Source organism: Suricata suricatta, chromosome 3 (assembly GCF_006229205.1).
Source record: "Suricata suricatta isolate VVHF042 chromosome 3, meerkat_22Aug2017_6uvM2_HiC, whole genome shotgun sequence".
Lineage (NCBI taxonomy): Eukaryota > Metazoa > Chordata > Mammalia > Carnivora > Herpestidae > Suricata > Suricata suricatta.
In genome coordinates, this window is record NC_043702.1 from 28,275,618 (window position 1) to 28,290,142 (window position 14,525).

The window sequence follows — 14,525 nt, forward strand, 5'->3', positions numbered from 1 at the left end:
GAATATGTATACAAAAGGATGGGACCACATATAGGACAAGAGTTAACCCCCATGTACGATTTTCCTGATAAGTGCCACTGGAGAATATGGCTGGAACCTTAGACAAACTGGCTTTCCAGGGAGCCCACAGAGGTAAACTGATTCAGCCCAGCCTCCGAGTTTCAAGCAGAAGAACTACAATAGTAAGTACCTGAATATTTGCTCTGACTGCTGAGTGGAATCTAGAAGCACCTAGAGATTCCCCACCTTTCCCAGAAACAGATATGTTAGTGTGAGAAACTCTCGAAGCCTATGAAGTTCCGTCATTTTAGATAAAGCAACCCTGTCTATTAGTACCTAGATTACGGCCCAATGGATGTCAGGTTTTGACCAACAGTGCTCATTACCTTGAATGCATATCAACCACAGGCCCAACTGTCTCTAACTTCTTCTTCAGTGTCCTTTCAGCAGGGAAAAAAATCACACAGTACACTACTCTCTTCTCATTTACACAGTTAGAAAAAAATACTGACTGAAATCAAAGTGGACCTGTGCTGTTCTCATTAGATCGGAGGCTTGATGAGATCAAGGAATCTTTTCTTCAATGCTGAATCCCCCAACACAAAGAGAGATAGGGGGCTTTCTGGTGTCTCTTCTTATAAAAACACTAATCCTATCAGACCAGGGATCCACGTTCAACCTCATTTAACCTATTACCTCCTTATAGGCTCTATTTCCAAATACAGTTGTGTTGGGAGTTAAGATTTCAATATAGGAATTTTAGAGAGACAAAATTCAGTTCACAGCATTGAACACACCCTTCCAATTAGCAGACATGTATAAGCACCACACATTGCCTCATTTAATCCTTACAACAACCTACAGTTTAAGAAAGAAACTAAAGCTTAAGAAGTTAAGAATCTACCCATACGATGGCATATTATTTAATATAACATAGATGAACCTTAAAAACACTATGCTAAGTAAAAGAAGCCAGTCATAAAAAGCTACAAGTTGTATAAATCCATTTATATGAAATGTCCAGAACAGGTAAATCCAGAGACAAAAATTAGATGAGTGGTTGCCGATGGCTTGGAGACGAAGGGAATGGGGGCTGTAGAGGGTCTTTGCAAAACAACAAAAATGTTCTGGAATTAGATGGGGATGTAATTGCATAAGTCTGTGAATATAACAAAAACCACTGAATGGTACACTTTAAAGGAGTGAATTTTATAGGACATGAGTTATATCTCAAGCCGTTATTAAAACAAAGAAACTGGGGTGCCTGGGTGGCTCAGTCAGTTAAGCATCTGACTTCAGCTCAGGTCATGATCTTGCTGTTCATGGGTTGAAGCCACCCATTGGCCTCTGTGCTGACAGCTCAGGGCCTTGGCTCCTGCTTCAGATTCTATGTCTCCGTCTCTCTCTGCCTCTCTCTCGCTCTCTCTCTCTCTCAAAAATAAACACTAAAAAAATTTTTTAAATAAAAAATAAAATGAAGAAACTTGGGGCACCTGGGTGGCTCAGTCTTTAAGCATCTGACTTCAGCTCAGGTCATGATCCCATGTCATGAGTTTGAGCCCCGTATCAGGCCCTTTCCCTCTTTCTCTGCCCCTCCCCTACTTGCATGCTCTCTCTCTCTCTTTCTCTCTCTCTCAAAATAAATAAACTTAAAAAAAAATAAACTGCTATGAAAAAAAATTGAGGCACCTGGGTGGCTCAGTTGGTTAAGCATCTGACTCTTGGTTTCAGCTCAGGTCATGATCTCACGGTTTGTGAGTTCAAGCCCTGTGTCAGGCTCTGCGCTGACAGCGTGAAGCCTGCTTGGGATTCTCTGTTCCCTCGCTCACTGTCCCTCCCCTGTTCAATCTCTCTTTCTCTTTCTCTCTCTCTCTCTCTCAAAATAAATAAACATTAAAAAAACAACAACAACAACAACAAACAAAAACCAAAAAGAAAAACAAAACAAAACCAAAAACCAAGAAACTTGCCCAAGGTCACATGGCTAGTCAATGATAGTCCCCAGATTCAAAGCCAGGTCTGTGTGATTCCAGAACCTGTGATCTCAACCACTACGCACCTCTGATCACTGCTACTCTCTATAAACAATTTAATTGATAGGTAATACGGACTTTGGTATGATCGCAATCATACGTACGGAGGAGACAATCATTAGACTTCCCAGGACTTCCAAGGATCGATACACATTAAGCATTCTTAATCTGGTAAACCTTTTTAAACATTCTGAACTTGGAAAAAGCGGTTATTCTAGAAGAAAAAGAAAATGAAATTGAAAAAGGGAGTACCTTGAAAGGAAAATGACCAAAAGTCCTCTGAGACCACAACTAGGATTCTTCAGCTAAATAAAATGTAATTCCAATGGTGTGACATCCACGCCTCCAATCGCGTCCCACCAAGCACATCTCCACAGACGATGGCCCTTCATGATAGGGCTACATGGCTTCCTCTCTGACCTCATCTCCTCAGTCTACCCCCACTGCACTTACTGTCCCCACTGTCCTCAGCCTGCCAGCTTTGGTGGTGGTTTGTCTTTGGCGACCAGGTTTCACCTCACTGTCCCTCCTCTGACACACCTCCTGGCTTCTGTGACATTCAAATCATGTTGGCCACCCCCCACCTGCAGTCCCTGTGATCACAGATGATCTGCCTTTATTTAGTGAACAAAGCTCCATGGCCGGAAGCAGGGACCCCGCGAGTCCTATTCTCAGCAGCTCCAACACTCACGGGAGTCCCAGGCATACAACAGATGCTTGCTCGACATTTGCTGAACAAACCAACAAAACGCACATCTCTTCCATGAGATGCCTCAGTAAGCCAAGGCCTCGCTTCTCCGATCTATAAAAGCACAGGCTCGAAAACCCTCTCCCCTCAGGAACCCACACTGGGGTAGTCTTCTCAAGTGGGAAGTCCAGGCCTGCTGCGCTCATGAAACACTGAGATCCTGTGGCCACCCCTTTGATTAGTTTATGTTGATATCTTTCTGCATTTATTCCTTCGCTGAGCCCACAAACTCACATGTGCCTTTTCCCTTTTCCACTCTCCAGCAATTTTAAATTGTCGTGAGGTGTGTGGTAATGACCACTCCATGGTGGAAATGAGATCCCTCTTTCCTCAAAACCTCTTCTGGTTCTTCCATGATTGATAGAAAAATTCTCTTTAGTTTATTCTAACATGAATCAGACTTTTTAGTTAATCCCAGCCATTGAAAGTCATTTAAACTAGAGACCCACCCTGGCCCACACAGGTCATACCCTGATATAGTTCCCCCAGCTCTACATCTTACCAGAAGCACACACTCACACTGCACTCAGAAGGTTCCAGACTCTGCACAGGGGAGATACTGCACAAGTACACTCTCATGGCCTCCCTCCCAGTGGTTTACTTTCCCCCGTATAAAGAGACCTCCATTTACTCCCAGACCAGTCCCGGAGCCTCCTCCCGAGCTCATCTCCCTCGTTGGCCAGGCTGGATCCTAATACTTAACTACCCAAGTTATTCACCAGTATTCAAAGAGCTGTGCCTCCAGTCTTCCTCCCCTATGCTACCGCCAGAAAATCTGAACCCTGATCCATGCTACAGTCTGTCTCCTTTCCTTCCCTCATATGCTCCAGTGATGCGGCACCCCAGGTTAAAAGACACAAAACAGAACGGGATCAGGAAGAATGACTTGAAGACTGACATGTCACACATGATTGATATCTGATGACAGTTGTTCATACATTCTTTAACATGACTTTGGTAAGCTTCCTCACCCATTCTTCAAAGCAATGAGCCTAAACTTTGGTCATTTTCCTCGAACCCCAACCCACTCTCCCTCTCTATCCCAATCCCTATGGCAGATAATGCTGTCCCCAAGAAGGAAAGCTCCAGAGACGCATTTTCTGAATGTCATCCCTTCACCCACAAACAAATCTCTACCTGCACACGCCCATAGTTGGGGATGAACTGTCCCTCCTAGTTCAAAACTACATTCTGCCCTTGTGCTATTGGTCTCACTCTTTTTTGTCCTCACTCAGATCTGGCTCCATAAATTCCCTCCTGTCTGTTCTGTCTCTTCACCTCCCCCTCTTTCCAGCCCCATTGCTCAGCCTATCAACTTGCTGTGTTACCCCTACCAGCCCATCCCTTGACTCCAGTGTCTTCTTCTAGCCACTACCCTTGTTCTCTTTCCCTCTCACCCTGCCCTCCTGGGTGGGCACCTGCTGTCCCCACATCACCTCCTCTCAGTCCTTTCCAGTCTGTTGTAACCCAGCTTCCACTCCCAGAGCTTCACTAAAACTACTGCCTTTAGATCAGTGAACACTTAATGGATAAATACAAAGGGTAATCTTGGCTCCTTATCTCACTAGATCCTTTTGCATGTGAGGCTACAAATCACATCTTCCTGTTCTGAAGCTCTCAATTTAATCATTGTCCTGATTCTCCCTTCATTGCTCTGAACACTCACTCTCTTCATGGATTCCTCTTCCTCTCCTCAACTCTCAACTGTCTTTCCAGCTTATGTTCTCATTCTGCCTACCTTCCCTGGGCAATCCCATTCACAACCATGCTTGTCATTAACATTATATGGAAATAACGCTCTACTATCTCCAGCCCCCATCTCTTCCCTGAGTTTCAGATTGTTATATCCACCTACCTCCTAGACATGGCCCCATGTACGCCCCAAGTCCCTCAAATCAATTATGTCTATTCCAATTTCACATCCTTTTCATTTTAAACAGTTGTTCCCTGTGCTGCTGGATACAACCTTCCACCTAGCTATCCGACCAAGGCACCTATTAACTTTAACTCTTCTTTCGGCCTTGTCATCCATATCAAAGCAATCCTAATGACTTTTATCAACTGAAGATCTCTTGAGAGCATTCCCTCTCCATGCCTCTGGGCACTTCCTAAGAACAGAACTTCTGTTTATTTCCTTACTTCCATTTTTCAGACTCTGGAGGATAACTGCCAAGCTCTTAAGTATGACATACGAGATCTTCCATGAGTTGAGCTGTCCCTGGGCCTACCTATTCTGACTCATCTCCCTCTGCCTCAACCTTGTAATTTACCATGAAGTTCAATAAAAGTCTTATGCTTCCTTAAAATGCCCCGCAGCTCCCTGCGCCTGCCTCCGCAGCACACACTACCCCCTTCGTCTAGACACAACTCTCCATTTCCTCTTCCTCTCCCGTCCCTCCCCAACACTTCTCCTCCTCACTAGCGCCTGACTTACAATATTTAGCTCAACTGTCACCATTTCCAGAATGCCTTTTCACACTGCTCCCACTGAAGAGCTGCCTTTTTAGTGCTACCACAGCCCTCCATGTTTATCTCTACCACAGCAAATTTCACACGCTTCTAAAATTATATATTTATCTATCAACATTTCTCAACTAAATGAGAAGCTCCTCAAGGCAAGGGCCACTCATAGCAGGTCTCAACTTGGTTAATCTGCATGTTAAATATTACTGGTAAATGATTTTCTGAGGTGTTTTCAGACCTCTAAGTCCAATGGACATCCCATATGAGACTTCTTCAGTCATTTGATTGGGAGGCTCTGTTGTGGCTGTGATGTTTTAATGTTCAAGATCCATGGCAATGTTGGTTGCTTTGACCACCTCTCAGTCTGGAATAACAGTCTCCACTGCAGTAAGAGTTAAAGGAATAGAGGACCTTAAATAAACTAAAATTAGCCATATCTTGCTCCTCAACATAGTCTAAGATTTGGCAAGACAAATCTTTTAGTCAGGTACAGTGCTGACACAGCAGAGTGAAAAGGCACTCAACCAATGCTCAGCAGACTCAAGAAAACCTGCAACAGCTTTGCTACAGGAAACTGAGCTCTGCTGATTCATTCTGACTTAAAGCTGCAACAAAACTTAAGTAAGGAGCACACAAGCTGACTGCGCTTTTTTTTCTGCCGAGCTCACAGAATTTGGCATAGAAGAAACTTAATAGTTGTTCTTCATATTCTTTTACACTTTCTCAGATATTGACTGCGGTTGCCGACCTTATAGTGTCTGATGGCATTATGTGGTATTTTTCTGGCAAAGATTCAGTTCTGGTCAAAATACTGAGGAGAATTTAAAATACTCCCTGGTGCTCCTGGAGCTCCCTCAGCTGAAGAGAACCACATAGGAAATTTCCTTCACCCAAGAAAGGCTCACTGCTCGCTCAAGTAGAAGCTGAGGAGGCTGCTACAGTAAATAGTTCTTGCTCATGCCTTGCACGAGGATATCTGTACAATTGGTTCCAACTTAGGAAACGGCATTTAAATATCAACGTAAACACATGCTCACAGAAAAACCGGGTGGATTTTCATCAGGACCAATCACTAAACACCTGTATTAGAGAAAATTATGAAGCAAGAATCTCCTCAAAATAGGTATTGCAAGTCATGATTTTCTTTGTTCTTCATACAGAAGTCATGTGAATTCCCTAATGAAAAGCAAAATGGAAGAAATTTCTAGACTAAAGTCTAATTAACTTGATTAGATTAACTGAGTAATTTATCATGCTTCCTATATATAGTAATGATCATAGTTAACATTTAATTAAATAGCATTACTTCAAATATTTATTCCATTTAAAATCATAATGTATAAGTACTCTACTTGAGATATTTAATAAGTTAAATGTTAAATGCCTTCTCTTTCAGGAAAAGAAGAAAGACAATTCACTTCAAACTTTTATATTTTTCTGTAAGTGCCATATGACAATAGCTAAAAAAAATACTAGTTGCTTCAACAACAGACACTATTTTGACTAAACCATTATCATGAACCAAAGTTTTATTGCACTTGCTTCCTAACAGGATTATAACCAAATACTTACTTGTTCAGTGTGAGGTCAAGAATGAATTTGGAGCCAAAGGCTTCAATCTGGAAACTTGCCTGAGCCAAATGGACAGCCTATGGATTCAAAAAGACAGAAACAAACTTAGCTTACCTTCCTGTCTTTAAATTTGATTAGATTGATATCAGTGATATTAAATAAGAAAAACACTTTTATGGATTGATGCATCTCTTTATGGATCCCTATGTAACAACCCATTTCATTAAAAGGATACTAGGTGCATTGTCATGGCTTTACTTGGAAGACATAAATACCTGTGTAGCAAGGAACTAGTAAAAGACAATCAGTCCTTTAAAATGAACCCATTGTGATAAAAATCAAGAGCATATTCAGCTGGACTTTCAAAGTGATTATGATGAATTATGCAAAAGTCTGACTAATTAAGGCTTGAGTCCATCCTATTTTGCGCACAAAGCTAACCAGTTCTTTCTGCACACCTAAGTGAAAACTCATGTCAGCACTCTGTGTTCTTCATCAGAAATTGGAACTTTCTATAAATGATATATCAGCAGAATGTGGCAGTAAAATGTGAAAGTACAACCTTTTAACTTCAGAAAGCACTTAGAATCATGCTCCTTGTGAATCCTCAGAGTGTATGTCCCCCTGAAAAAGTCACAAGTTTACAGATATTGTCATTACTGGGGCACCTGGGTGACTTAGTGGGCTGAGCACCCAACTCTTGGTTTCAGTTCAGGTCATGATCTCAGTTCGTGGGATCGAGCCCCAAGTCAGGCCCATGCTGACAGTGGGAAGCCTGCTTGGGATTCTCTCTCTCCCTCACTCTGTGCCCCTCCCCGGCTTGTATGCATGTTCTCTCTCACAAAATAAATAAATAAACTTAAAGAAAAAAGAACAAATACTGTTGTTACTGTGCCTTAACTCAAAATACGAAGATAATCCCATCTACACATGAGTCATATGTACTAGGTATTAAAGATTAGTTACACTCACAGAAGTATCTTGAAAAATGGAAGTCAACAAATCAATGGAGTTTTGTTAAAGTCTTACCCTAAGATAAAATCCCCCTTCATCCTTCCATCAGGAAAAAAAAAAAAAATTTTAAGACAAGGATAAATGCAACACCTACACTCCCTTCCCTGCCCTGCTCAAAACATCCTTCCTGCAAACTCCAGTCTTCAGGCACAGTGGTGTCACAAGCCATCTATCTGTGAAGCGCAACCTGCCTGGCAACCAGACACCGCGTCCTCCTGCCCTGGTACTTTCCACTTCCCCTCTCCTCCCTGCAATACCACCCATGCTCCTCTCTGCCTTCATCCTACACCTACTCATCCTTCAAGGGCAGCCCAACCGCATTACCTCCCATGAAGCCCTCCTACGCACGCAGGTTGGAAATGAACTCTTCGTCCTCAAGGCTCCAGGAGCACTTCATCTGCTTCTACTCTGCACCCTGACATGGGCTCACTTCCCACCCCACCCCACATGTATCACAAGGGAATTGCAAACTGTTGTAGAGTAATGATGCTTCCCCAAAATATATAAACTTCTAAGCCAAATATTTATTGTCAAGACCACTTTGCCATCCCAACCTCATAAAATGCTATAAACCATGACTTCTACTTCTAGTCAAGCACAGCTGCTAACTGGATAATCACTACAATAATCAAAACATAGGGGTGCCTGAGTGGCTCAGTCGGTTAGGCATCCGTCTGACTTCAGCTCAGGTCATGATCTCACAGTTCATGAGTTCACTCCCTGTGTCAGGCTCTGTGCTGATAGCTCAGAGCCTGGATCCTGCTTTGGATTCCATGTCTCCCTCTCTTCTCTGCTCCTCCTCTACTCATGCTCGCTCTCTCTCTCTCTCTCTCTCTCTCTCTCTCCCTCAAAAATAAACATTAAAAAATTAAAATAGTCAAAACATAAAGTAAAAAGGAAATTAGTAAGTATTAAATTTTATATACAAAGCAATGAGAAAGAAGGAACCCAAATACCTAACACCTTGCCACAACCTTGCCAATTCCCAAACAACCATGCAGAATACGGTCATCATATTTGATTTGGGCTCTCCCGGCATCCAGACAACTACATGACAGAGAAAGAAATTCCTGTCTTGTTAGGTGAGGCCTTGGTCATCTGCATCAGAACCTTTATCTCTTGACACAAATACTATATTCTCCTTAATGTAAATTCATTCTGTGTCTTGAAGCATTAATTTTTGCAGCAAGATTTTGATGAATAATTCATGCAAGGGAAATTTTTTTCATTTCTGGGTCCCAAAAGTTTAAAGGGAAAAAAAGCTTTCTTCCTGGGAATAAGATTGGCTCTTAACACATGAATCCCAATGTTTATAGCAGCGCTATCAACAACAGCCAAAGTAAGGAAAGAGCCCAAATGGCCATGGGACTCATGAATGGATAAAGAAGATGTGGTTTATATATACAATGGAATACTACTTGGCAATCGAAAAGAATGGAATCTTGCCATTTGCAACAGCGTGGATGCAACTAGGATATATTACGGTAAGCAAAGTAAGTCAGAGAAAGACAAATACCATATGATCTCACTCATGTGGAATTTGAGACACAAAACAAATGAACATAAGGGAAGGGAAGCAAAAATAATATAAAAACAGAGAGGGGGGAGTGCCTGGGTGGCTCAGTTGGTTAAGCATCTGACTGCAGCTCAGGCCACGATCTCATGGCTCATGAGTTTGAGCCCTGTGTTGAATGAACTCTGTGCTGACAGCTTGGAGCGAGGAGCCTGCTTTGAATTCTGTGTCACCTTCTTTCTCTGCCCTTCTTCCGCTCATGCTCTGTCTCTCTCTCAAAAATAAATAAATAAACATTAAAATTTTTTTTAAAAAAGAGAGGGGCAGAAACTATAAGAGACTCTCAAATACAGAGAACAAACTGAAGGTGGCTGGAGGGGAGGGGAGTGGGGCATGGGCTAAATGGGCCAGAGCCATTAAGGAGGACTCTTGAGGATGAGCACTGGGTATTAGAAGTAAATGATAAATCACTAAATTCTATCCTGAAATCACTATTACACCATATGTTAACTAAGTTGGATTTAAATTTTTAAGAAAGGCCCTTATGCATATCTTCTATTAAGAATATTAAATAGCAGAGGAGAGTTCATTAATGCCACCCTGGCCTAAAAAAGATGATAAATTACTGCCATGACCAACTTTATAAACATTAAAAAGAAGCTGACATACAGCAAATAAGCAATGAGACAAGGACAAACCCCACCAGAAGCCCTACCCCATCTTATAGACTTGTTGGGAGTTCTACAGTTAAATGTACACTGAGTCAATGTGACAAGATCCAGTTTAATAGAATTTAAAGAAAGAGCCAGCAAATAACACTAATATCAGGAATTTCCTTTTAATTTTTATTCACACACAGGTGGTAAGTCCCACTGTGTGCATCAGGATGACTGGAACACAGCCTTGCCCTCCAGCCTCAGGGACAACTGTCAGCCTCAGTGAGTCTAAGGGGCCACAGGGACCAAGACTTCACTGACCAGGTGCAGTCTGAACAAACTTCCAAAAGATGAATAAGAATCCACCTGCCATAGAAGAGAAGTCGTTCAGGGAATGGGGGGAAACATTTACAAAAATAGAGTAAAAAATGAATATGGAAAAAAAAGGAAAACATTTACAAAAATAAAGTAAAAAATGAATATGGAAAACAGTGTTTTTTTAATTTTTTAAAAATTAATATGGCCTACAAAGAAAACAGTTTTGGGGGGCATCTGGGTGGCTCAGTTGGTTAAGCATCCAACTATTGATCTTAGCTCGGGTCATGATCTCATGGTTGATGGGTTCGAGCCCTGTGTCAGGCTCTACAATGCGGAGCATGCTTAGGATTCTGTCTCTCCCTCTCTCTGTCCCTCCCCTGCTTGCTCTCTCTCTCTCAAAATGAATAAATAAACTTAAAAAAAAAACAACTTTTGAAGGAAATGTCAAACACTGAATCTGAAAAGGTGCACGGGAGACTCTGGGGCTTTGTTGGATATGCTCAGTGACATGTCTGGTCACACAGACATACCTGTGGCAAAGACAAGTTTTCCCCCAAACGTGCCCCCACTACTCAGCACGGTGTTTGGCACTGCCCAGTCACCACCACCACCACTGTCATCATCAATAATGATATTATAACTCAGTCACATTGACAGATTCCTCTCTTCAACAACTGAAACAATTACAATGTCGTCAACAACATCCCCGTTTCTCCACGGGGAAAGAAAAGATCTGATCTTATTACCTTTATCAGTAAGAACATTTCAACATTTTAACTTATTTTAATGTCAAGAGGCAGCACCTTTTCCTACACAATGATTTTAAGATTTCCTCCAGCGTTCATCTTCCTTGTACATACATCAAATAGAATTAGTATACTCATCCAATATATTTGTATCCATTTTAAGGAATTTCAATACAATGGTATACATTATTTTTCTTATGTTCTGTTTCTCTTTCCATTGTTATACATTCAGCATTTGTGCAGAGTACAGATTCTTCTCCATATCGAAATAAATACCTGACAAATGCTACTTTTCCCCTATTGTTCTGTAATTTCTGCTCTGTCTTAAAATAGTTTTTAACTTTTGGAACCTCTGCTATTCCATATCAATTGATCGTTTTTTATTTTACAAAATACTATACCGTTTTGATAACTGTCAATTTTTTAATTTAGCATTTATTCATTTTTGAAAAAGAGATAGAGTGTGAGTGGGGGAGGGACAGAGAGAGAAAGAGACACAGAATCTGAAGCAGACTCCAGGCTCTGAACTGTCAGCAGAGAGCCCGACACGGGGCTCAATCCCATGAGCAGTGACATCATGATCTGAGCCGAAGCTGGACACTTAACTGACTGAGCCACCCAGGAGCCCCTATAATTGTCAAATTTAAATATGTTTTCAAATCAGGTAAAACAAGTCCTCATCATCATTGTTCTACAAATTACATTTTTGGATCTTCTTTGTTTTTACTTCATATTAACTCCTTTCAACTGGCATAAACATGAGAAGAATGGGCAAGATGAGTAGAAAGTTTTATAACACATGGCCATATAACTTAGTCTATTAAATATTTTATTTTTTTTTAATGTTGATTTTATTTTTGAGAGAGAGACACACACAGAGCGTGAGCAGGGGAGGGGCAGAGAGAGAGAGGAAGACCCAGAATCTGAAGCAGGTTCTCTGTTAGCACAGAGCCCGAAGTGGGGCTCAAACTCACGAACTGTGAGATCATGACCTGAGCTGAAGTCAGACACTCAATTGACTGAGCCACCCAGACGCCCCTAAATATTGTAGAGCTGACTAACCGACCAGCATCACTGAAACTCCTGAAAAGACATACTACCTCAAGTATTGCTCTTCTTTTACAAAGAAGGAATCATACAGTGAGGTTTAGAAATGTGTTCAGTAATACAAAATTGGATCACAGGAATACTTCAGAGAAGTTCATGAACCACACATAAGGTCGTAATGGGTTATTTCTCCTTTGGGATACTTATTAAACAGACTGGATGATTAACACTTGTTTTTACAAGGACAGTCACCATAAACGCAGTGTGGAGGAATGCAGGGTTTTACAGTCAAAGAGCATCATTTCACGACAAGCTTAAGCATAGCCCTGGGCTCAGAATTACACCCTGAAGGACTGAGAACAGCTGTTGCCTAAGCACTTTGATACTTTTCTTTTGACTCAGAATCTGGCACAGGGAAATTATAGGCGCTCTATAAACAAAAACAACTAAACTCAATTACATACACAAACCTCCTTCACCGAAGAACAATGTACACATTTAACAATGTGCTTTTGTATTTCTAGGGTTGGTTTTTTTTCCTTTTAGTAAATGGCACCTAACAGTATCGTATTAAATTAGAAGACTGTCAGGTTCCTCAGTGAAGACTGGTCCTGCGTCTTGTCAAACTATGTTACGATATTGAGCAGTCACGTACATTACACAAGCCGAAGAAACAGAGTTCCGTTTTCTTGGGACTTCTATTCTAGAAGAGTTAACATTAAGACGGACATGAAGACAAGAGAAAAAGGTGACTCTCTCTACTTCTAGAAATAGTAATCAGGCGTTTCCAGAGTATGTATGTTTTCATGCAAAAACGCCTCACACATAATGAGTATTTAATCAATATTCTCCAGCATTTGGTAAGGATTGGTGTGTTCTACGGAGCGTACACATACCTGAAACTAAATATAGAAAGTGGAAAGTTTAAACTTTCCCCCGAACTCAGAAAATATTTTGAGACTGAATGTCAATTCAGTAGAAAAGGAGCAACCGGAAGTGAGGTCTCTATGCCATCCAATCACAGCATCCCCTGAGTGGGTAACATACTTTAATATGCTCTGTAATGTACATGGTTTGGGAAACAGAAGGAAGTTTGGAAGAAGTTTTCCTGCTCTTAAGAAAGATTCTGTGTTATTTAGGGAGACACTCACTGAGGTAATGAAGAAAACCTGTCTGGAGAGCATATCAGTAAGACACACAAATGCTTTCCAAATGGCCTGCAGAAGCCCTGGGGAGTTTGGCTTGAACAGACAGCTGTGGGATGATTCCAGCTCTGTTTCCTAGGGGGGGCTTCTAGGAAAGAAGGTGCTATAATCAGAGTTAGAACCCAGGAACCGAGGATCAATAAACTGTCTTTTCTACTGGAAAGAATTATGGAAAATGTAAATCAGCTAAATAGCTGATTACTGGTGAGACTGGAGGTAATTTCTTTCTTATTTTTATGTCTCTCATTACCATAATATTGCTCATTCTATGTTCACTAAAATATTATATTCATAGTGAGTGTGGGTCTGCATCTGCATGTATAAACCATAAGCTTTTCAGGGCACGTGAGTGGCTTAGTTGTTAAGCATCTGACTCTTGATTTTGGCTCAGGTCATGATCTCACGATTCATGAGTTCAAGCCCTACATTGGGCTGTGCAGTGACAGTGCAAAGCCACTTGGGATTCTCTCTCTCTCTCTCTCTCTCCTTCTCTATCTTTCTCTTTCTCTCAAAATAAATTAACAAACTTTAAAAAATTTTTTAAAACTAAGTTTTCCAGGAAATATTCTTTTCTTCCTTTATGTTTCTGCTTCTAGTTTTTTCCCCTACTCTTGATTTTTCAATAGATCCTCAAAGAGTTTCTCGCCCTTTTTCTTCAATACAGTGGGGAAAGTTCACAGAATCTCCAACACCATTTTATTTTGAGATTCAGGACATTTTATGGTTTCAGGGTAGATAGATTTGGAAATTCACCAACTAAGAAGGAAGAAAGAGAATAGCTAATCAGATCCTAGAAGGAGCCTGCTTTGCTGGAACGGGTTGAGTTGTTGAAGGCAGAAACTTTGCTGGCAGCCTTGAGTCACTGGGTTACAGAGTGGGTTTCTCTTCTTTCTGTGCCACAGGAGACCCAGAATCCAGTGATATGAATAATTAAATTCCAATGTGAAATAAAATGCCTAGTTTAAATTGTAATAAATTTGAGGGAAATACATCACTTTCTTTAGATCACACAGACTTTTCTGAAAATAACAAATCTGGGTCTATACCACATACAGCTCAAGAAACACAGAAATCTAGCTTGTGGATCTTTTTCCTGTACGATGTAAAAACTCAAATATGTAACTATATCTTAGGAGTCTGAATGTCCAAAAGGGAACATTAATAGATCATTTTAACTACAATCTGGTCCCAACCCCTGATCCTAAGCATG

The 14,525-nt window shown here is 41.1% G+C and overlaps 1 protein-coding gene across 1 annotated transcript in view; it reads right to left on the bottom strand.

Annotated features, from left to right (window-relative positions):
• The window catches only part of LOC115287490 (disintegrin and metalloproteinase domain-containing protein 23-like), a 194,387-nt gene that overhangs the window by 145,439 nt on the left and 34,423 nt on the right, over nucleotides 1-14,525 (bottom strand). The window contains exon 2 of the mRNA XM_029933979.1: nucleotides 6,817-6,893. Coding sequence (XP_029789839.1) covers nucleotides 6,817-6,893 — 77 coding nt within the window. The remainder of the gene's footprint in view (nucleotides 1-6,816; nucleotides 6,894-14,525) is intronic.